Source organism: Labrus mixtus, chromosome 11 (genome assembly GCF_963584025.1).
Source record: "Labrus mixtus chromosome 11, fLabMix1.1, whole genome shotgun sequence".
Lineage (NCBI taxonomy): Eukaryota > Metazoa > Chordata > Actinopteri > Labriformes > Labridae > Labrus > Labrus mixtus.
In genome coordinates, this window is record NC_083622.1 from 14,317,934 (window position 1) to 14,343,473 (window position 25,540).

General features: G+C 44.1%; 1 protein-coding gene across 1 annotated transcript in view; it reads left to right on the plus strand.

Moving 5' to 3' along the window:
* LOC132983749 (forkhead box protein O3-like) overlaps window positions 1–22,558 on the plus strand; it is a 32,711-nt gene extending 10,153 nt beyond the window's left edge. Inside the window, exon 2 of the mRNA XM_061050193.1 lies at window positions 18,073–22,558. Coding sequence (XP_060906176.1) covers window positions 18,073–19,788 — 1,716 coding nt within the window. The 3' untranslated portion in view covers window positions 19,789–22,558. The remainder of the gene's footprint in view (window positions 1–18,072) is intronic.
* Window positions 22,559–25,540: the final 2,982 nt, after the last annotated feature.

Consider the following 25,540-nt stretch of genomic DNA (forward strand, 5'->3'; position numbering starts at 1 on the left):
CAGGGCAGCAGGGAGAAGGAGCAGTGCGAGCGTTATGTTTAAGGAAGATGCTTGTTATGCTAATGGCCGGTGGATATGGTTCACCCACAGCTGATGGATGAATCTGTGGAGGTCACCTCAGGTAGTGGCTGGTCAGGCAATCCTGCCGAACTGTAATGTCTGCACACCCAGAGCTAAAAAAGAGGAAACTGACCTTGGAAGGAAACCTTCTTTGCATGTGCGGTTTTGCCTGGGTGTGTACATTTGTATGTGTAAAATGAGCCATGTGTGAGCAAATCAGTGTGGGAGCCAGCATATGCGTGGGGAGGTTACAGGATCGGGGCGAGGTTTTTTTTCGGCGTTGGGAGGTGACTGTGAGACCAGCTGGGATTGAAGGGGGGAAGGGGGGGTGTGTTTTTGAGTGTTTGATGGGAGGTATATGATCATACAGGGGGGGGGGGGGGAGGAAATTCCTCCCTCCCCGACTGGATTTGTATGTCACTGGCATGAATCTGGGTCAGGACACCGGGTCTGGCGTTTAGTATGCTGACCGTGTGAGGTCTGAACTCGGAGTCTGCTCATAGCCCTGAATGAACCCAGCACGTCTGCCTCACTCTGTCTTCTCGCCCCCTTTTCCTCTTCTTCCCTTTTTCATCTCTGTCTCCCCCTTTCTCTTGGTGCCGGGAGCTTTTTATTTCTATCCCCTCCTCTGTCTCTTTGCCTTTTTTTTCCTTTCTGTACCCCGGGCATTTTTTTCATACCCTTTTTTTTTCCTCGTGCTCTCTCTCTCACTGTCAGTCACTCACGGCCTTCTCGTCTCTCCTCACTTGTTCTATTTCACACTCGCAGTCCTCCCCACAAAGTAGCCCTTTTTATCACTCATTTCCCTCTTCCCTCGCTCATTTCTCCTGCTCCTTTCATGTGCTTTTGAAATCCCCTTTTCATCTTTAGCTCTCTCTTTCTCTCTCTCTCTCTCTCCCGCCTGCTCTCTCCCTCACACACACACACACACACGCACTGGCTCATTCAGTCATTCTTTTATTATCCCAAAACTAAAGTGATAAATGGCTCTCTTTCTTCTCTGTAAATGTCACTCGGGGAATTGTCTCTGCTCATTGATTGACTTGAGTAGAGGGACGGCCACACATGCACATGTGCCAGTCGCTCTCACGTGCACACGGGCTAAAAAGAGAAAGACAGAAGAAGAAGAAGAGAGAGAGGGAAATGATTTATCATTAGAGGTGCTGCTTGGTGGGGTGCTGCAGCCGTCAGGGTTAACATCTGGCCCTCACAGGTCCAGCTTTTCCCTCAGAGACTGATGCATCATTTGAAGAACTTGTGCGGTAGGTTTATAATGAAGCATCAATTCTCTGCAGGACTTGGCATTCACAGGAGTGCTGGGAAGCTGGAGCTCAACGAGGGATCAATCACAGTTAAACAATCCGAGCTGGCAGGGCCGGGCCGGTCTTTCCATTCTTTTTCTTTCTAAAGTGACGTGACACAGAATGCATAAGTGTTTCACCCAGTTTATCTGCAACTGTCAGAACGGTGCCAGCCGAGGAAATAAGCATTAAAGCCAGAGCAGACAGTGTGCCACGTGTGTGTGTCTAAGTAAGTAGGGGTTAATAATGCTCAGTCATTTTCTTAATGTCTCATTCACCCTGCCTCAGGCGCCGGAGCTTGATAAAGGTCAAGACTACTGGTGGTTACATGTCATCTTCCCTTATTTCATTCTCTTCGCTGCACAGCAGGGAGGAGGAGGAGGGGGAGGAGGAGGAGGAGGAGGAGGAGGAGGAGGGGGGAACAAGTAGAAAGAAGAGTCCACATCCAGCCGGCGAAGATGCTGATCCGCGTCTTCGTTCTCAGAACCAAAATAAAGAGATTAGGGTAGACAGCGGGGAGACCAGCCGACGCAGTCAATGAAGATAGGATGAAAATGTTAAATTGATAGAAAGACAGAGATAGAAGGACAACGAGAGGGAAGTGGGGAAAATGGAGAGGGAGAGAGAAGAGAGCTAGAATAGTAAGAGAGTAGATTATAGGGCTCCCAAGCAGGACTGGAAGCCAGACTTGGCTGCACTTCAGCTACACTCGGCACACTTCAGCTCAAGTGTGCGTCCATTAGTGCACTCCGGTTGCACTCAGGAAGCCGTGCACTCTGAGATGCAACACACATGCACACACCGACAATTTCTTATGTACTGTTCATACATGCAAAGCCCCACAGACATACGGTACGGTTAGCGTACAGTAGCTCTGCCTTCACACACACACACACACACACACACACACACACACACCCCACAAAAGCTGCCCTGACCTAGCCTTGCCCCTTCTCCCTGTCTCCCTCACTTTCTCAAACACACACATACACGTGCGTTCACAAGCTCTTCACTGGCCACCAGATTGCTTCCCGTCAAAATAAATAATTAAATGCACGCAATAACAGCTTCCGAAAAAAGATCCCTCAATTAGCGCAAAATGGGTAAATGGAGTGGAGCAGGGGCTGCGGCTGGAGGAGTGGTATTTCGGGAATGCACACGACACACACATAGAAAACACATAATCTATTACATAAGGAATGTCATTCGCCAAGAAGGTCTCTAACGCAGTTGTGCAACGGTAATTTACCCCCCCCCCCCCCCCCCCTTTCAGCAATCAGCTTAGAGACGTCTTTTCTTAAATCCTCACTAGTGATCCATGCCCTAAGAGCCTGGGAGAGATCTAGATGAGTGCTGAGGAGGTGCAAGAGGTTCAGTGGATGAGATGCTGCTGGGGTCAAGGCTCGGTTTGTGTGTGTGTGTGTGTGTGTGTGTGTGTGTGTGTGTGTGTGTGTGTGTGTGTGTGTGTGTGTGTGTGTGTGTGTGTGTGTGTGTGTGTGTGTGTGTGTGTGTGTGTGTGTGTGTGTGTGTGTGTGTGTGTGTGTGTGTGTGTGTGTGTGTGTGTGTGTGTGTGTGTGTGTGTGTGTGTGTTAAGGGAACTGTCTTTGTATATATCCAAGGCTGTGTGTCTGGAATGGTGATTAGGAAAAGGTTGCAGTTCATCCAAGACAAATAGTGAGTGTAAGAGAGCGGGAGAGAGAGAGAGAGAGAGAGATACATGCCTGAGGAACGGGGCTCTTTACGCTTTATGCCAGTGGTTGAGGATGTGTGAGGATCTTGCCTATGAGAGAGCAGAATCTATATGTTAGATGGATGTTTAATGATGAGAACTGGAGTGGTTCACGACGGAGCTTTACAGCATGTTTTAACATGAAACACTAATTACATTGGAATTGCCAAATCCCATCATGAATCATATCTTTATTGGGCTGCCAATAATAATAATAATTTCCATTTTGGCTTAATCTATTGATTATTTAATTGATGTATTAACTTGGGGTCAAAAGCCAGATACAGTGCCCTCATATTGGTCATTGTTTAAATATCTATTTCGTCTGGCTTCATTTAGTCTGACGTTGCTTTACAAACTATATTGAGCCTGTAGGATACTAGCTGCAAATCATAACTTTGGTGTTGTATGAGTAAACCTTGTTGCTAACTATCAGTTGCCTAAATATTAGCTGTGATAGAGCTTTATGACCGTGCGGTATGGCAGATGCTATCCAATGAAACTATTTTTTGATATTCTATTATTGCAGTAATATGATGATGGACCATTTTTAAAATCCAAAATCATTGCAATAACGGGTGTATAGTTTGTAACAGTGATGCATTCCAAGATAAAAGTAAATTAAGAAAGTTGCTAATTATTGTTTGTAGTTCTGTACCCACTTTAGATGAAAGCGGATCAATTGCGGCAACAGTTTCATTTGACGTTTTTTGTGAAAACAGGGGTCGCCTTTATTTGATAGGACAGCTGGAGAGAAACAGGAAATGTTGGGAGGAGAGAGGAATGGGGAATGACATGAAGCAAGGGCCGAGATCGGAAAACACTGCTGCTGTAACAAGGACTACAGCCTCTACACATGGGGCGCACACACTACCCACCCCAGCTACAGTTTTATTTTAAATGATTATTTAGCTATCAAAAGTGCTGTGGATTAAGTTCTAGTGCATAAAAAAAATCAAATGAACACTAAACTGAATTGTTTCAGCTCAATATTTTGTAGTTTTGAAGTAACAATGGCTTCAGTGGCCTTGTTTGCCTTATAGCTGTCGAACTTCTCTGCTGCACTTTATTGGTCACACGTTCCTGTGCACATGCTTACATGCCAGTTTTTAATTTCTGACTTCTTGCCATCCAAAAACCTTCAATCTTCCAACAGAGCTGGCATCAGGCCAGATTGTTCTGTTGTCATCAGCAGGACTATAATGCTTAACTACACTCACAGCAGGTGCCAAAAACTCAGCTCACAAATGTTTCACTGGGACGAATGTATTACAGAATTGGCCTAATCTGTGTGTGATGAATGCTTCTACAGCAGTGCAAACAGATGGATCCCTGAACCTGGAAAACCTTCTCTGAGTAAGCAAACTATAGGGAGATTTAGCACTTGTGCTAACATGGCTAGCTTTGTAGAAGCTGTTCTGTTTGTTAAATGTCAGGCATGTTGATTCTGGTATTAAGGCATAGGGCATTGCAGAACTGGTCACAGACCTGCAGGGATGGAAGGAGATCAGAGGGATCACTCTGAATAAAGAGAGTGAAGGAAGTGATGGTGGAGTGTTGCACAAATGGCAGCAGATGTGAAACATATGACACTCAAAGCGACACATGAATGGATGCATTGATAGGTAAATGTTCAAATGAATAAGCTGATGGTTCAAAGGAGTAAGGCACTGGCACGAACCATGCCAGAGATGGGGTGTGAGGAAGGGGGAAAGTTAAAAGAGCTGATGTCCCACATGTGTAGAACACTTGTTTCACCTTGCTGCAGTTAAGAATAGGTCAACTATGCTTAGTGCCAGAAGAAGACGAAGAGCATTTTATGCAACGCAGAGTGGGTGAAAATGGGAGCAATGGGCTGGAGTGGAAAGACGTAAGAGAAGTAGTAGGATGGATAAATCTGGAACTGGGGAAATGAAAAGCTGCAACGCACCGCCCTTAAGTGAGGGCACGGCTCAAGAGATGGGGAGGGACAGAGAGGGTCAGAGATGCAGGGCGAAAAAGGGGGAAAGATGGATGGATGGAGGAAGTGTGACAGAGGGGAGAAAAATGACAGAGGAGGGGGTCTTCTATGTGGGGCCATTGCGTGACTGAGAGGAAAGTGCACTGCTGTGTGTGTAATGCTCTCAAGACGGATATTAAGACGCACTGCCCCGACTTGCACAGTCAGTGCCCCTCTCTCCCCTTTACTCCTTTACCCTCCTCCATTCTGCTCCCTCTCTCGCTCCCTCCGTGTCCACTAATGATCCCCGCGTCCTGCCACACTGCCAGGCTGAGTGATGCCCACTGACAGCAGCATTCAGGCGGAAACGCTGCAGCCCCCCTTCCAGGAGTGCTGTGACACACACACACACACACACACACACACACACACACACACACACACACACACACACACACACACACACACGCATGCATGCACACACACACACGCCACACAAACACACACTCATGATATACAGAGGTGTAGCACTTTTTCACATACATGTATCAGCTCATGTAAAGATGCTGACATATGTGTCTGTGTCTGTGCACACACACACACACACACACACACACACACACACACACACACAGAACCCATCAGTGGCTCTCACAGTCACGCACATACTGTAAATATGCCTCCATCCAGCTGCATCTGTCTTCAGGAATTTTGATGTGATGGATGGATGTGGGCCATGGAGGTAATCACAAGGTACAGCCAGCTCAGTAATGATGCTACCAGTCTCTCTTTTGACATGTGAGCTTGATGAAAAATGGATTTGTGAAAGCAAGCATTTTGAAATCGAGACTACAAATACATCGATTTTGAAATACAGCATTACTCATAAGAGACACAAAAATGTTTGCATAAAAATAATGACAGAATTTGGTATCTAGAGTTCCAGTATGTAGCATCAAGTATCCACTCTATTGTGCAACATAGATAACATAATTGGACAGAAAAGTGATAAATGCATTGAAGTGTTCTGTCATAAGCAAAGTGGAATTGTGGATCTCTCTTGAACTCCGTTTTTTTTTTTTCAAGTACGGTGAACACTGAAAATGCAGTTCTCTCTCAAAGGTTAATTCCTCTCTCAGTAACTCCATTGGTTTCCTGTTTTTTTTTTTATTCCTAGAGTGAGTTGTAAGTCAGTTTAGGACAAGCAGCCCGTGGCGCTGCTGGTTTGCACAGGATCATCCTATTTGAGTGGCAAGTAAGACGAAGTAGTATGAAGAAAGAGAAGCCTCCCTTCTTTTTATTTCACAAATATGGTGAGTCTGGTTTAAAGTTGCTTTTTAAGTGATCACTATGAAGTGTAAAATATCTCCAGAATGTGATGAAGTAAGGATACTTCTTAAAAACATCACATGCAATACTAAAAAAGAATGCATTCTTGTTGTCAGCATGTTCACTTTATTTTGTGGAAAACTGAAAATTTGGACCCAATTTCAGAACAATTGATGGTGTCAATAACGGTGTCCTTGCAAAACAATTTGCTCTTTTTTAAAGGTTTCATGAGCAATAAGTTGAACTGTTTCCAAAGTACCAAAATAAAGACACAGTTAGCTTTCAAACACTGGCAAGACAACATTACCAAAAATCTGATTTGATTTATCTCCTGGACAAAACAAAAAATCTTTCAAATGACAGGGCATATTTTTTGCACCATTTAAAACCTGCGTAGTAGTTTGACGTTGTTCAAGTTGTTCAAGAAATTGCATTTTGAAATCTACGGTTGTTACATTGCATTGTGCAATCCCCACACCACAACTCGGTCACCTACATACACAACTTATATGCAGTAGTAATGTTTGTTAAATGTGTGAGAAATTCACTCTGGAGAGATGGTGCTAAAGTGTGCCTCACACATATAGACTAATGATTTATGATATTTAAGAAAAGCCCTTCCCATCAGTTGACCTAAGCCCAATTTTTTCCATTCCTATACTTTCCCGCCATAATCCACCCGATCCAAGCAGAGGCCCCAGTCCCGACTGCTGAGGAGAGGTTAGGATTTAGGTCACAGCATCGTACTCCTCTAATTAGATGCAGTGAGTGTATGCATGTCTGTTTATGTGTGTGCATGTGTGCCTGTATGCGTCTGTATGCTGGGTGCTCTTAATCCTTAGGTGGCCTCTATGGTAATGGAGAGTCTTGGGAAGATGCGGTTAACCCGCATTTCCTGTCTCTCTCCACATGTTGTTAAAATGTTTCTGACGTCAGTGCTTGAAACGATGCTGAGGAGAATTGTCCACGATGAAGATACTTAGGAAAAAAGCGGATTCCCAGGAGTGACAGAACAGGTCAGATTCAGCCATAAAAGATGTATGTGAAGCATTAACATTCCCGGAGAACAAGCTCCAGTTGAGAGGGCGCTTTGGCCTACACGCCCCGGGTTGCAGGAAGGTTAGGATTGAGTTCGAGTTCAACCCTTCGGTGAGATGTAACTTTAACTCCTCTGTGGAAGTAAATGGCATTTAAGGGGGGGAAGAGCTCTTCCTTGTGGATTTGTTCCTTTCTCTTTCTGAGATGTATCCATGCAGGGGGTGAGGAAAGACATACCTGCCTCTACAGTTTTCATGTCTACTTTCTGTTTATCTCAGGATGTTGAGCGAAATCGACATCGTCATAAAAAGCTTGCATGAGTCATTTTTAAATTTTATACCCTGAACTCTCATGTACGCTAGCTCCGTGGGGTGTGTGCAACTGGGTAAACAATTGACCTGCAGAGGGAAGAGAAATGATGCATATGAGGGATCATAGAGAATTTTTTTTTATTGTGTGTGTATGTGGAGGCATGTAAGCTCGAACCTGTGAGTGTGTGTGTGTGTGTGTGTGTGTGTGTGTGTGTAGGAGAGGGAGTAAAAGAGAGAGAGAGAGTAGCGCAGGGCTAGTCTTAATTAAGTTTTCAGGAGGCTCTTAAAAGGTCATGGCACGCCTCTGCAGCCCCTCACCACCTCCACCACGCCCCACCAAAATTTCCCTTTCCTCCCACCCATCCCTCCCTCCCAACCTCGCCTCCCCAGTCGCGATCTATCCAGTCATCAGCCCCCCATCTGTGCACATTAGCCATTCATGAACACACTCATTAGGGTGGGAGTTTGAAGCGATTGTGTTCACTAGTCTGCGGCTGGAGCGTGGCGATTAATATTTCAGCGTCTCCCGTCGAGGAGCTGAGAGCAAGTTTGGCCCTCTTAGGCTGGAGAGAGAGAGAGAGAGAGAGAGAGAGAGAGAGGGAGAGTACATCAACGCTCCCTTTCTCCCCCACAAACCCCAACAAACCTTCCTCCTCCTCCTCCTCCTCCTCCTTGGCCCCTCTCACACAACAACTTACAGTACGTTGCCCCCCTATTTCCATTTATTGCGTACACACTCATAGTTCGGGCACATAGTTTTGCCCACACACACACACACACACACACACACACACACACACACACACACACACACACACACACACACACACAGGACCTTAACTCAAACTGACTTAATTGGGCTCTTTTTGTTTCAGGAAATATAAAGAGGATGGGGGTGGGGGGCTTAATCCTGTCTTTTCTTGTCCCCCATCTCCTCATTCCTCTCACTTGATCAGAAGTGTCTTTTTCTCGCTTTTCTTCATTTTCTCTCCCTGCGAGCTCGCCTTGAGTTGAGTCAAGCTTGGGTCGGGGTAGGAGAGGTTGAGTTGGGAGGTATGCTTAACTCTTTGTAACCACACAGTGTTCATTCAGACCAAATCAATAATCTCTTTCATTCGTACCATACACCCCTGCTTGGAATTTGAGGAGAACAGGAGCATCATGGGTTATCGGGCAGTCAATATTTGAAGCAGTGCACCTGAATACAGAAATCACGTTGGCCCTCATCATATTCTTGATTTCACGAGCATCCTTCTTCTCAGGTCATGTCCACGGTGACGTGGATTGATTTAGAAACGTGTTTTTTTTCTCTGCATTTGGATTTACACTCGAGCACAGCTTTAAGCCAAATATGATACAAGAAAAATGATGAAATTGTGTTGTTGTATGAACATAGTTATTTTTTTAAACAAAGCGCTTACATACTGTGATTTACACTCATCCATGTTATCCTTTGTTGTTGTAATGCCAAATGGAACTTTCTTTGTTTTTCTTCTCTTTGTACAACAAACAGAACTTAAACTGCCATGAGTGGCTAAAATTACTTCAGCATGTCCATCAAATGACATCCCAACAATCTTTGATTTTTATCAAATTTATTCAGACTGAAGGCACAAAGTGTTGGGACACTGTGGAGCAAAAAGTTAGGAACAATTCTGCTTTTCAAAATCATCAAAGTTTGTGGGGGACATTCTTAATGAATTTGAAATGATAAAAGCCTTAGTAAAATATGTATTATTTATGTTTAAGCATAACTGATGTCTTCAGTATAGGCTGTTTTAACTTTATTTAACTATTTGTTTTGTTTAGGCATGTTGCTTTAATCTTCCCACTCATGTTTATTTTATTTGCTAAAAGCCCATTGAGGTGTCATTGTGCATTGTGCTAATAAATAAAGTTGCCATGCCTTATTTCTATGGGCATATAGGCTGATGTGGATCAATACAGAATCCTAGTTTCTCTGCTTTGGACTTTTGGAAGTCAGATTCAGCTTATGATACTTGCTGAGATGCTGAATCCAGTTAATAGATCAAATCTAAATTTACAACCAGTTACATTTATTGGTAATTTAACATCAAAAAGGAAATAGAACAGGGGTGCTAATAGGGGTGCATAGTGGGTGGGTCACCCCCTTATGTATGGAGACTTTAGTCCTCCAAGCAGGCAGCCCAGGTTCAAGTCCGACCTGTGGCCGATCTCTCTCTCCCGACTTTCTACTCTATCCACTGTCCTATGAAATAAAGCCCAAAAGCCCAAAAGTGAATCTAAAAAAAAGTGAATACAAAAAAATCAATCACAAAGGTAATTGAAGGCTTCAAAAAAGTCCTTTTAGTTTCTTTGCAAAAGCCTGAAAAGTTGTCAGAATAGCACATTAGTGTTTTTGACAGCTCCAATAACAGGTAACATTTATAGCCCTCAATCACAATTAAATCATGATTTCGTAGCTTGACAGTCTAACAACAGACACTTAAGAATATTACCATGACAACATCTATGTTGTGAGCTTTACAATGAAACACAAAATAAGGGATCACATCAACTCAGAGTGAATCCTAAAGGGACATTTCCCTGCTGCCTAACTGTGTGCTGGTGTTTCTATGTCCACGGCATACTTTTATAAAACTTAAAGGAAACAGGAACTACTGTTTTTCATTTGTGTGCTTTATAATAGGCATAGATATGAGACATGTATGGCAAACAGCTTGCAATATTTTCCTTTTATAATAGTTCAGGCTATACAGAGAAATTTATTAGCACAATATGTTGTGTGTGTTTGGCTTTACAGTTCTATTTTATGGTTTCAAGGACAGAGGCTGTCGCTGAAGGTCAAGGTTGTTTAGGAGGAGACACAGTCAGAGAGAATTGGCTCCATACAGCCTTTAAATACATAAGCTCACGTAATTCACGTCCCTGCAACTCTCTAACAAGACCCTCTCAAACTTCCCTTTGTTCCCCCGTCCTCTTTTTGTTCCTCACCCCACCTATGCCCTCTCAACCCCTCCTGTTGAATACACAATCTACACCCCCTCCAAACTCCCTGCTTTTCATTCATAGCATGCCATTCTCCATCTTCTTCTCTATATAGGTGTGCAAATAAGTGGGTGTGTGCGTGTGTAAGTGGAAGTCTGCAGCCTGGAGTGTTGCATGTGGGTAGGAATTCATGGGGAGCAGCGGTTGGTGTGGCGCACACTGACGGCTAATGAAGTTCCTCTGCACCTCATAGCCCTATTAAACCGCTGCCCCCTACCTCTACCCACTTCACCCCCCACCTCTTGCCTTGTTTCTCCCCGAGGGAGAGAGTTGGCAGGGAGCGAGCCGGCTGCTATGGCAACAACAAGGAACCCTCCCTCTCCCACAGGTCTCCTTAGCAACTGGTAGCTTGGCATTGCGGTAATGAGTGTGCCCGGTGTGCCAGGCTTTGTGTCATGTTGGCATGTGTGTGTAATATACGTGAGTTAGAGCGTGTGTGCAAATGTGTGTGTGCTTGAGCATTTCAGTGTGATTTTTTTGTTACAGTTTGCCAATTTAGGTGAGAGTTTAAATGTGTGATGACAAAAAGATGTGGAGCCACTGCTTGGTAATGGTCCAAAAAAATGTTTTGAAGCTCATTTTATTAACGTAACTAAATTGGCACTTCACTGACTCTACTTTTTGATTCTGTCTCTGGGTGTGTGCGCTTGTGTATTCTGCAGATGTGTGCCTGTTGTTCTGTGTATTTGCGCATCCGTTTTTTCTTCTCTGTGATTGCGGTCATTCCTCTCTGTACTGTAAAAATTGAAGCAATTAAAAGGACGATCGAATGAATTTTGAATGCCGTGTGCATGGCTGCCTAAGAGTTTCCTGCTCTGCTGAAATTAAATTAAACGCTGAGAATGATGTTTATTAAAGTGTGATCAGAGGTGTGCACTGACCTTTAGAATGTGGGAAATGAGATTCTCATTGTTATGAATGAGATTATGTGGAGGCTGAGTGTGAAAAAGCCTGGGCCTGCATTGATTCCATTGTTGTCCACGGTTTCTTTGTATATAGCAGAGGGAGGTTTCAATATAATCAAATCCACACTGTGCCTGTTGGCTATTAAATGGACTGATACACAAATATAAGACACACGGGCACTCACATAAATGCAAATTGACTTGAGCACACATTCACATCTTGCCGATCTTGTAAAAAGAGCTGTAAAAGCCGCTCCAGAAACGTGTTGGTCTTTAACAAAAGCATGGCAAGCCCAGTGGAAAATGTTAGTTTGCTCCCTAGACGAGGTGTGAAGTGCGAGCAGGCGGCCGGCCCCACAGGTGGCCCAGCCCAAACACCTGTTGTGTGAATTCTCTGTGGGAGTGCGTGAGTGCTGCCTACCTTGCAGGTCCCAGTAGAAAAAAAAACCACACCCATGCTATAGTGTCACACATGCTCATTCACGTGCCCACGTCCACTCTGAGGCGCCCCTGTTTTGTGCGTGGGAGTCAGACATGATGCCCAGATTGTGTCCCCTTTGTGCCCACCGGAAACACTCAGCTGTCCCTGGCATCAGGCAAGCGGATTTTCCGATCCCCTGTCCGGGTCTCAGATGCTCCACTAATCTGTCGGCATCTATTTTTATACACGAAAGCCGCGGCAAGCCCTTCCCTGTCCCACACCCTGCCACCCTGATGCCAACCCTTCCCTTAGCGCTTAGGGTGGGCACTGCTGATGACTTGCCAGCCATTGGATGCAATTAGTGCACAGTCAGTCAGGAATCCCCTACCAACTCCATTACACCCCTCTCCACAGCCACTTCCTGATCTAAGGCTACCAGACACACTGCTACACACTTACTTTCCATTTTAAGCCTTTTTATAAATGGCACTCCTGCAGCATTGTGGAATAATAGGGTCGACTACAGAGCACCTTTCACAGTGCTTGAATCACTCTACTGTGCAAACTCAGTCTATTTGAGTACAATGGCAGCCACGGGAATGCACATCTGAATTGCACCTGTTCAGATTTGGTGTTGAGATTAAGTGAAAGTTATGTCTGTAAAAGGACAGGTGTAGGTGAAAAGCCCTTTAGTACTCAGATCCACTTTGGCCCTTTCTGTAATGATCCTATAAGAGAATGAATTTTTGCCCTTTTCCCTTTAAAAGCATTTTTATTCAACAAGAAATTACAAATGCGGCCAATCCTCACAGACCCCACAGTGATACACCGAGATAGATGCCTTTCCTAATCCCAGGTTTATTTCCTCTCCAACAAGGGCTGCAATGTGCCTCGCATGCCAATGCAGTCGTGACCACTGCTGTGGAGGCGATGATGGCATGTGGCGGAGAAGTAACTGTTTCTCACCTCCTAATAAAAGAGAGTCCTTTTTAATCTTTTCAATTTGATTGCATTCCAAAAACAGGCCTGTCTGCCCATCTGTCTCTCTTAAAGAAGCCTCCTAAAGGGATTTTAATCATCTGACTCTCGGCTTCTCAGGCAAATAGCTACATCTCTCTCTTTCTCTCTCTCTCTCTCGCCACACAATCTCTCTGCCTTCCTCTCTGTAACACACATACACGCACAAACAATTTTCAATTTCTTTCTTGTACTCACTGTCATAGTCTCACTTGTCTTCTCTCACTCTCTGATACACCATATCGTCTTAGCTCTATTGTGCCATATCTGTGCAGCCATTAGGCCCTTCAGTCCCTCTTCAAGGCCCCCTCAGACACATAAAATTCCCGCTACCCTGTCCCCATTAATCCACATGGCTCTAAATTCTTTATTTCCCTTCAAAGGGACAACGCGAGCCGTGACATCAATCATGGAAAGCGAATATTTAGCCGGCGCTAATTTCCACCAATAGCCTGGAGACAGGCTTAGCTGACAAAACTCATTCCTGTGCTGAACAAAACTGCTTGTGTTGAAACCTCCCCTCCCCCTGATCCCTCCTGCCTTCTGCACAGGCAAAAACAGCATCACAATAAACACAGCTAGTGCTTCTGTTACTCCCCCTTGATTTAGGCTTATCAAATGAATGTGCACCATAGAGGGATACCCTTTGACAATACATAATGGCTCCATTCTGCATGAAATGGTTTGGTAATACCAGTCGAGTGTGGCAAACGGCTTTACCCGGTGCCACTACAAGAACAGCTGCTGTGTTCTTAGCTGGGCAAGCACACCACGCTGCTTCACCCTTGAGGTTGTTTGAATCGGGTGAGTGGTTTCTTTTTTGCTGGTTCCCAGACCCCACTCACAGTCCTTAGTTCCTCACTCAGTTCTGTTTGAATGAGTGCACATTCGCCACAAGATGGGTCCTATAAACCGTTTGACCTGTTTCCTCGCCCCTCTGTGTGTGTGAGCATGTGTGTGGGTGTGTGAGCAGGAAAAAAACCTTGAGTGGGTTCTGATGGGGGGGGGAAGGGGGGGCGGGGATAATGAAGGGGGATGGGGTGAGTGTGGGGCATTTTGAGGGCACCCCTTTGTGTGGCTTGGAGGGGCCCCTTGCGGTACCTCTACAATCCCACTCCTTACTCTTCCTAGGCCTCTTCACCTCCTGCTGTACCCCCCAGCACAGCTGCCCCCATGCCAGTCAGTAAGGCTATCCCAGATGAACCATTGGATCCAACATAGTAACCTCTACCCCCATTCTACATCTAGTCCCAGTGCTAATGCCTGACTGACATCTTGGGAGTGGCAACAGAGGTTTGTGTTGGGCACTAAGCCAATTTGTGCAAGTGGGCATAGTCACTTAACTCACAAGCCTTTGGCGGTTAGACATTGTTGTGCGATCAGCGGGGATATGGTATATTGAGCACCCATATTGGCCTCATAATGGAGTTGGATTGTGTAGATAGTCAGACCTTGATGTGTGCTAAGCCTTAGCACTGATAGCCATTAAACTTCATTGATTTCCAACGCTTAATAGGCCTCTCTAGTCACTGTGCCAAACAGAGTTAAGAAGGGAGAGTGAACAGCAGACCTACTGATCAGTATTGTAAGATTTCCAAGATCCAAATTAGTGGTTCTTTCAGAGGTTATTATGGATGAAAGCCGAGAACACCTTAGTGCACCAACAAATATTGAGCAACAATTTGTTGTACCACATTTAAAGAAGAAATTTCTGTCTGTATGGTCCATACACCTTTTTTTTTTCAATAGATGGAAAACCCCTACTACCTACCACCAGAAAAAAGTGTCAGCATGTCAGATTTTCTCAAAAAGAGCCTAAGCTTTTAATCTGAGGACAAAGAGGACTGTACTGAGGCTTGGTATCTATTGTCTTTAAATCTAAATCGGCTAGCAGGATTTTTAGGCCTTAACGAGAGTTGAACCTAAGCTGATTGTTTCCCTGCAACCAAGAGAACCTTGTTCATCTTAATTGGCTTGGATTTGTCCATAAACTACTGCCCTTATCCTATTTTACTTTATGGCCCAATTAACCCCTTTTAGTCTGATTTGTGTTTTAGGCTGAGGACGAAGGTGGGTGTTCCTGATAACAGAACAAAGTCACAGTGGTACTTATGACTGTATTTTCTTTTCAGATTTATTGGCCCATGCAGTGCATCTTTCTGCATAAGCCCAGCCATGGCTTCATTCATTATTTAGAGCCCTCTCCACTAGGCCCATTGTATTAAAGGGGTATGATTTGAATAGGAAGCAGCTTCCTGGACCAAGGCGTGTGATGTGTGTGTTCCCCTCTGTCATTGTATGTTTCTGTGGGCTTCATCCGTCTGCCTCGGCAAGCCAGGGGGCTGAAAGAGAATTTCCATTTTATGAATATTTAATATATAATAAAGTTTTCAATTTTATTCTATTCAACCCGTAGGGGTAAAAATGTGGCAAAGCAAACCCTCAAGGACAGAACAAAGAGTAAAGGTAGTTGATTCAATGGAGGCACCAGAATTATGGTTAACATGAGTTTACGGCCTCTGAAAATCATACTGTAAAATTCACACAAAAGAAACAATAATAAATTGGTTAGAAATACATTTTATAAGGGTTATATAGTTTCCCTATTCCCATATTGCAAACTTCCTCCGTGCGTCAGTTCTATTGGATCATAGCATATCCGGACAGCCCACTGTGTCGTGGTGACCTGGCATGGCTCTGTGTGAGACACCCAGCTGGGAGTGCCCCTGAATCAACTTGGGATTAGCCCAGGATTGTCTGGGATTACTCGGGGATGGAGAGGGATTAGCAGTGACTGCTTGTTTCAGGGGCGTGAGGGCCACAGGCTGGCCAAATTGCCCCTGACTCAACTCAGGGAACAGGAGGGGAACAGAACCACACCTATGGAACCACCTGCAACCAGAGCTATTCTTAGATGCATGAACGCATACACAACAACACACATACACACACACACACACACACACACTGGATGACAGAGAAAAATATGTGGCAAAACCTCCATGACAGGGCAAGCAGCTAGTCATGATGATAATGATGCCATGGCTGGCCACCATCCGAAAATCTCTCAAATCTCTCTAGCAGGTGGATTCATCAGATAAAGAGGGTTTGGGATGATGACAAATCCCTCCAAGTTCAATGGGGCTGCTCTTCCCTCATACAGGGATAAAATCGTGATCTGAATCAGACAGGTCACACAGAGTTACAGCAGGAAGTGGTTCTCTGAGCTCTCTGAGAGATGCCCCATTTTCAACTGGCCATGGTGGAATGGCATGAGAGCTTACATATGTTTTAATTCTGGCATGCACAGGACTTGTTGGGCATGATTTCGAGTGGTATGATAGGTGGATGATCCAGCAAGGGTGAGACAGGGAGTTGGCGCGGCACGTAGAGAAGCCGTCAGAAGAAGGGAGTGGGCATCCCCTGCGGACCTGCACTGCCGAGATGAAAGGCTGTTTAGTGTTGAAGCAGCAGCATCAAACAACCGCCTCCTTTTGCATCCTTTCCCCATCCCCCACTCTCTCTCAATCACTGCCTCTCTCGACTCTCGCCACAATATGATATAGTTCTGCTGTTGCACGTTTACACGGTTGCTATGGTTACCCAATGCTGGAGGTGTCACAGTGAGATAACCCAAGGAGGCATTCACAGATCACCTGAATTTGGTTCGCCTCCCATTTATTGTGTTCTCAGCCACAATTTGATTTATTTGTTTCCCTGCTGTGCAATTCAGTGCAAATACAAATAATCCACAACATAATAGAGACAGGGAGGTGTGTGAACACCTCAATCTGAAACCATTTATTGTACTAGTATATCCCTAAACTACAGGAGGTGCATTTGATTTTATATTTTTCTGCTTGAGCATCAAAATGTCTCATGCACGATGAAGAGCACAATTGCAGCGACAGACTCAGTTGCACATCAGGAACCTTCAGCATTCAGCAACCCTTGAGATGTAAATGATAAAAAAAAAATGAAATCCAATGAATAACAGAATCAGTGACTGTACATGCCAGTGTAGAAGATAATGGGAAAGTAATTGGTGACAGAGTATAATTGAAGGCATAAAGATTGAAAGCATAAGTGGAAAATGACTTGTGTGCAAAGTAGTGTGTGAAAGAAAAAGATGAAAATCAAGACATGAAATATTGTAGTACTCAGTGACAAAAAAGAAAGGGGGATCGTGATGAAGACAGAAAAAGGGAGGGAAAAGGAAATAGGCAGTGAAGGTGGATGTTGGAGGGTGGGATACATCCATTAGCCTTCCCTGCTCCCAGCTCAAACATGCAATTCATCCCCCCATACAAACTATGAGAGAGAAGTAGACAGGATTGGCACTATGCCAGACTGGCACAGACTTCAAAAATATAGTTCGCCCAACCACAGCACTTTACATCAGCCCGGCTAAAATGAGAAGTAGAGGAGGACAGATGGATTGACGGAAATGAAAGTGGGAGGATGGACATTTATAAGGAGAGGGTCTCAAGACCGAGTTGTAGGTCATTTCAGGTTAATTTGAAGCTGACAGGGCTCTGCTCCATTCCTGCTGTGGCTTCTTCAACCATGTTTGCGTTTATGAATGTGCTTTTGGTTTTCTTACATTAGGTGGCACTGATTGCATACAGGGTTGTTTATCTACTTATTTGAGTTCTGCATGTCTAATAATTGGCATTGAAGTAACGTGATAATCTAGAATATATTGTCTATGACTTGAAATTTATAGAAAGATCATTTATAAACAGTTGTGACAGCTGTGGTTATGATTAGGTTTGAATGCATTTATTATTTTCTGAGTTAAGTCTTCTGAGAGAAAAATTGTATTTGTAAAAATTGTCAATTTTACTTTATATGAATTTTATGCTAATTTAACCCATTTAAACTGTTTGCCTTGGAGGAGTGATCACTGTTCAACTGATAGGTGATATGATATTTAATAAAATGTAATTTGATCTCTGACTCACCCTGTTTGTCTCTCTCATTTCTCTGCAGAACTCCATCCGACACAACCTATCCCTCCACACACGGTTCATCAGGGTGCAGAATGAGGGAACAGGGAAAAGTTCTTGGTGGATGCTGAACCCAGATGGAGGCAAGATGGGGAAGACCCCCCGACGCAGAGCTGTCTCCATGGACAACAGCACCAAATACCTAAAAAGCAAAGGCCGGATCAGAGGCAAGAGGGTTGGCCGTCCTGGGGTAGGAGCAGCACCTGCTGGGGTGGGGCTCCAGGACTCCCCTGAACATGGCAGCCCACCTCGGAAATGCCTCCCAGGATCTGGAGGAGCATCTGTGACGGATGGAGAGTTTGATGCTTGGACAGACCTCCATTCCAGAGCTAGTTCTTCAGCCTCCACCCTGAGTGGGCGCCTGTCACCTATTCTTGCCGAGGGAGAGCCAGAGGAACCAGAGGAGGGTGGCCTGTCCTGTTCCACCTCCCCCCATCTGTACCCCTCACCGACCAGTGCCCGCTCTCCTTCGATGGGGACAGGGAATCGCTGTCCTCCCTTAGAGCAGCTTCCTCAGCTGGCTAACCTGACCGGTGCCATCAGTCTGGATGAGCCGCTGATGGAGGATGGTTATCATCACCATCACCCACCACAGCAGCAACACCAGCAGCATTTAGCTGTTGGGAGACACAAGCAGCAAACCCCTGTCTACCATTACAGCTCTGGAGTGAAAGGGCAAAGCCCCTACAGTCCTGGTGTCTATGGTGCAACAGGCATGGGGATACTTTGTCACCACTCACCCATGCAGACCATTCAGGAGAACAAGCCAACCAGTTTCTCTGGAACCATGCGGGCATACTCCAGCACCAATGCCCTGCAGAGTCTGCTAACCGGGGTTCCAGCAGGGCGGCAATACTGTTCCAAGGACATGATGCTGGGACAGGATAGGGACAACCATCCTCTGATGGGTCAAGCTAGTAATGGAGTAGGCTCCAACCATCACAGCCACCACCCTGCCCACCTCAATGGCCACAACCACAATGGAACTCACAGTCACACCTCAGCTCACAGTCATAACAGAACTCACAGTCATAGTCGAAATCATAACAATGTAACCAATCACAACCACAACTCACCTCACAGCCTCACCCAGAACAGTCACAACCTCGGCCAAAGCCATAACAACACACCTCCCCGGGCTGCAGCCCTGACCCCACGTTGCAACAGCAATCAGCTGCAGACCTACAACCACAAAGCCCCCTACCTGTACAGCCCCCCATCACATGCCCATCTCCCTGCCTCCACCACACTTCCCCCAAACCCAGCAGGTATGCTTGGCATGCCTCAGGACTCTTGCCATGTGGCTGCCGCCCCACAAGCGCACCCCCGTCACAATCATTACACTGACCAACAACACCAAGGCATGACAAATGGACCATACCACCATGGCCAGGTAATAGGGAATGGCAGTGTTGGTAACAACTACCATGGCTATCACCAACCTCACCTACATGAGAGACTACCAGCTGACCTGGACATTGACATGTTCCATGGTAGCTTGGACTGCGATGTGGAATCCATCCTCCTCCATGACATCATGGACTCTGGGGAGGAGATGGACTTCAATTTTGACTGCTCCCTAGCCCAGGGGGTAGGCATTGGCATGGGTATGGGCATGGGTGTGACCATGGGCATGGGGTTGAGCGGTCTGGCTGGTCCACAGCAAGCCCATAGCAACCAGAGCTGGGTGCCTGGTTGAAGTCCAGGAAGACACATCCTAATCCTGAAAGAACTACCCTACCCATAAAGCACTGTGCTCAACTGTGACATTCCTGACTTGACACAGAGACTAAAGGACCAACACTCCTGTCTCACTTTGTTGTCTTGACAATTCTTCTGTCACCCTATTCTCTTTTGATTTACTCCCCCCTCCCCCACCGAGAGCTCTAGCTCATGTCACATTAGGTTTTTATTCATATCAGCTATACTGTGATGACAATCTCTCAGCTGTGCTTGCCCAACATCGCTTCTCATCTACCATGAGAACTGAACTCTCAATGCACTTTATTGCAAGTGGGTCACATCTCTCAGTGCAAGGCGTTCACAGAGCAGCTCAGGCAGAAGTTGGCATGTTTTTTAAGGTGGTTGCAGGATCTGACAGAAACAAATGAGAGATTTACATGCTGTGATGATAAATTGTCAAATCTCTGCATCAAATTAATATAGACCTTCCCTTTTTGTGCGCTGACATCATCAGGGATGAGGACAATTTCTCTTCTGAAAAAAACCCCTCTGTTGTTTCTTGATTAGATTCTTTATTTAACACATTCAGTTCATTCAAAACTTTGATATTGCAAGCTACTTTACACTTGCCTTATCAAATTTAAAATATGGATTAAAGAAGTGGCATTAAATGTAACACTTACATGGCATTGGTCTTTGTGTACTTATATATTGTTTTCATAAAATCCTTACCGGTAAATTATACAACTTATTTATATAGAACTCTGACCTTCATCAGTTTATAATTTTCATGATGATGACTCCAAATTAATAATCTTACATCAGCAGTCCTGGTATTTGCAGCTTTATGTATGTCGTCCTTGTTGCTATGACCTATTGCATTATAACATTTGTCAATGCCCTCTCGTCATTGGTTACAGAGTTTTTCAATGCATCATTAAATGGATTCTATCATTACTGGCAAGCATGCAATTTGGTGAATTAAAATATCGTATCACCTTGTCTGACCTGAACCTCTCATGTCAGTTACCTTCTCTCTCTCCTTCCCAAAGTGTCTCTCTCTTTATCTCTCTCCCTTTCTCTCTCTCTCTCTTTCTCTCTCTCTCTCTGCCTGCCAGTGGAGACAAAGTGACCATTCCTCACACCAAACCATTAATGTGGGCTTGATTGAAATTCAGCATCTTGCTTTTAATCTCGAAAGTGATGCGGTAGCGATGCGTCATTATTGAGACTCTCACGCATTGTCCTCTCATCTCTCACTCTTGCCCGTCCGGGGCCACAGCTCACCTCACCAACCTAATGTGCCAAGAAAGCAAGACAAAGCTGTGATTTACACCACTCTGCCTGCTGTCCTGCTCTGAGAAGGGCCAATGTTACTGTCCACTTGCCTGCTCAAAAAGGGTACAAAAAGGAAAAGATAGAGACGAAAAGTCTAGTGTTGCAGTTGGATCAATCCTAGGCCGCATATTCCATGATCTTTGGTTGTGTGTCTGAAAACAGGTAGTGTATTTGTGTTGTAAATCATCTCCATTATCTGTATTTTGTGTGCCCCTGCTCCTATCTTTTACCCTGAGCTTCAAATACTCAAATAGGTGCAAAGGGAGAGGTTTAAGGAAAAAACAATCAGTTTGGGTGGCAAAAGTCAATGTCAAAAAGGATTGTAATGCCTCATAGCCATCCACATCCACTTTTGTGTGTTTATTCTGTTGTCTTGTAGTTGTTGTTGTATTGTTGAAATTCTAAGGACCAACGAGGACAGCCCTGAAACATCCATAGTGTATGGATGGATTTTAACGGTGAAAGGATGTTGGTTGTGCAGTATGACCTTCCTACGCTCCGATACTGGCACCCCTCCCACATGTGCTCTGCTCAGTTGTCTCTGTGTTTGTGAGTGGGGGAGTCTGAAGCTTGTCTCGCACTGGCCTTGGGAGAGAAAAAAAGAGGACACCCCTATTCTTTAGTTCCCTCAAGGAGACTCTCTGTGCATGGTCTATACCAAGTTTAGCACACAAAGGAAAAGGAGGGGTGGGGGTAAGGGTAGGGTTGGGGGTTATTATTACAACCAAAGGTCAAGCACGTTACAGACTATCAGACCCATAATTGAGGTAAATACCTTTATTTCAGGGCTTTTAGCCACGCCGGTTCCAGTTAATCTCCTTGTGGAAAATGCGTGGAATTTTTTAAGCAACTGGGCCTCACAAAGCAGTTATGTTAAAACCTATATGCTAAAGACCTTTAGCAATGCCCTATCATCAGAAAGAGAGCTATATATGATGTCTAATTTTCCTATATTTATTTATAAAAGAGATTGGTCTTTGTCACTCCTAATTGTGGTAGTTGTTTGAGTCAACTTCTATCCCCGTCCTCTTTTTTTTCTCTGTTTTTAAAGATGTCACTCTCCCTTTGCCCCTTTACTGACTTTTATTTTGTACAAAATCTATATATTAAGAATATTGTATAATAGTTTTTAAAATCTCAAAAATAATAACAGTTTTGTTGTCTATTTCTTTTTTAAGAGAATGTATCTCATCATCTGGTGACTGTTAAATAAATGATATTAAAAGAAAGACTGTCTCTGTCATTACAATTTGTGTTAACATGACCGTGATGATAGATAAGACCTTTTACATACAATTAAAACCTAACTCCCTCCACACATGCAGACAACCCCTCTTGGCAGTTTTATTTAACCAGCACACTGAGTGTCTGCGTGGGAGGCAGAAAGAGTGGGCTGTATGAATGAAAAATGGGAAAAAGAAGGTACCCTTTATGTAGAGAAGCATCTCTTCTGATACAGCATGCATGATAAAGAACAAGAGAAAGTGTATTTTTCTGGATAAGAGAGATGGAGAAAGTTCCTCACAGTCAGAAAAAATACAAGGAAAGACGGTCAGACATAGTTGGCAGGATAGGAGTAGAAGTTGTGTGTATCTGTATGTGCATGTACTGTATGTGTGTGTGCCTGCATTGTTTTTATAAGCCTTGTTATGGCCCATGAAGCAGTTTAGGTTGGCCACAGCTGGCCTGGTCCCATTGGAGGCGTTTTCGCAAGAGGAGTGTGCAGATCTGCAGCGCCATACTGCCAGGCCCCAGGGGAGCCCCCGCCTCTGCACTCAGACACAGACAAACACTATACATGCGCATTCACACATATACATTTTAGAATACAAATTCACACTTTTACACAAAGAAGAACACAATGCAAGCATGAAACCAAACACACTTTCAAACAGACATTTCTCACTTAGATGTACAGGTTTAATTGACTCCACTTGGCAAACATTCTCCTTGGAGAAAAAAGTGAGAAGTAGAGGTGTGGATGGGGGAGGCCAGGCAGCATATATATTTAAAGCTGAACATGTCTGACACAAAATCAGACAATACGAAAGTGTGAGAAAAATAAATACTTGAAATGTATTTTAATTGTGTACTTTGATCCATGTCCTATCTGTTTACATGAAGGAGTTGGAGTGTATGACCTTTACTACAGCCAGCCAGTAGGGGGAAATTCTAAATGATTTGGCTTCACTTTAGGAGAGCTGTCATGTTGTCCATCTTTTTATGTAGTCTATGTGCACTACCAATAAAAGAAAATAACAACAGTGGTGTGCTAGAAAATAGTTTATAGTTAGTCAAAGCTTGTCAGAATGTCAGAAAACAGTGTTTTTATTAAAAAATAAATGTTCATGGAAGGGACAGAGATTATCAGGGAGGGGTACTCAGTATTAGCTAATGTTAAAATTTGTGTTTTCGTTGAGAACGAAATGAAAAAATAACATTTGTAGGTTTTTAAAACATTATTAGGGGTCTGATGAACTCAAACATGGTCGAGTAACTTTATATGGTGTTTTTCTCATTTCATAATTAGACCAAACTGAGTGTGATTGAGTGAAACTAAGGCTTGGGGCCTGGCAAATGTCCAAAGTCTCACTCTTCCCTGCTTATCTCCTGAGAGAGACAGAGGTTGAGGTAGACAGGAAGGCGGACCAGTCCAGGTGCTGTGCCTCCGGGAGGGTCTGCTCTTCTGTTCCTCATTATCAGAGAGAGAGAGAGGGAGAGAGATAATCTGTGTTACAGTGTCATTATTCATCCACTCAAGCATCTGGGAGCGGGTCCTTGCTAACTTGGCCCAGTGATATTGTTGTAGAGACCCACCTTGGAGCTAAAGGCCGGCTGGGGACTCTGCTAACTGCTAACAGACAGACCCACCCAGGCAAGGCTCCAGGGTTCTGATGTCCTTGAGTGCTTACTAGGATTCAGCAGTTTTCACTTACCGGCCAAGCTGCAAAGTGAAAAACTGCTACAACTCCAAATCCAATTGTTTATTGAAATGATTAATTTGCCAAAATGGAGGAGTGGAGTTTGATCTAATGCCTCCAGAATGAGTGTTGTGACTTTTTCTTAGCTACTGCAGCCACTGTGAACATATTTGAAATGCATTGCAAAGCCAGTAACAAAAGCAAGACAAATAATGAAGAAAACTTAATGGACAATTGATTTATTTGTCTTCAACTACAACTTTTGAAATGTAATTAAACTCCATCTTTTGGTTTGACCTTAAGACTGATGATTTAAAGGTCACATATTATCCTCCTTTTCAACAAGTTTAAATAAGTCTAAGAGCTCCCCAAAACATGTCTATAAAGTTTATTTTCAAAAATCCACTCTGATCTTATCCATGCCTATAAAGCCCTCTATTTCAGCCCTTCTCAGAAACAGGCTATTTCTGTGTCTCTAGCTTTAAATGCAAATGAGCTGAGTCCATACCCCTCTTTAGAAGGGCTTGGGTGGCTAGGTTTTTCTTGCACCATGCCTAATTGTTTATGGTGAGAAGGCAGACTCAGAGGGCAGAACAAACACCTAGCTGTGGGAGTGTCACCCACCTGGGGGAGGGGTTACTGCCCTTTGTGATGTCACAAAGGAAAAATCTCCTAACAGCCTGTTTGAGCACACATTTTTTTGAAAAGTGGAGCAGGCAAAAGACGGAGAGGATTGGACTATTTCTCATAATTCAGGTGGTTTGTAGACAGGCTATAGGGACATATTTTAGTTTTTAAAAAAACCATTGTAAAGTGTATTTTGCATAACATGTGACCTTTAATACCTCTTTTCAGGCTGAAAATGAATTTCGCTGTGTTGTCCTGAGGATCGTAAATCATCCTCAAGATTGCCCGCAATCTTTACTTTATTGAAAAAAGAGCTCATAAGAGTCACTGGAAGACCAAAATTAGAGTGCTTCTGCTAGTAGAGCCATTGAATTTGGGAGTTACATGTTGTACATGTAGGCCATAGCCTAAAATATTTTTGCAGCATCTCTCAAACTGTAGTAAAGAAAGAGAACGATCGAAGGCCATAGATATTTGAAAGAAAATGGAACATTGTACTTGTATCTGCTGCTAAACTATGAGGCCAAGGGCATACTTTGTGCTTTGAATCACTAAAATCATTTTGAATGATATAATTTAAACCATAAGTGCTGTAAAAGCACTTAAGGGACAGGCACAGTTCAGAAGATCAAGGGTTTGAGTTTTGTTTTATTTTATGCATTTATGTCTCAACAAGTATTAAAAAGGGGATGTACTTTTGAGAAAAACGACAGTAAAGCTGCATTATGGTATGGTTTTGCAAATGCCAAAAAGAAAAGACACATATGACATTGTTCTCTAGAAGTTATGGCATTTGTGTGTTTGTAAAGCAGTACAAATCTTCCTGATTTAAAGGAAAGCGGTCAATCAATATATAGCATCACTCGGTTGTAGTATTTTTTA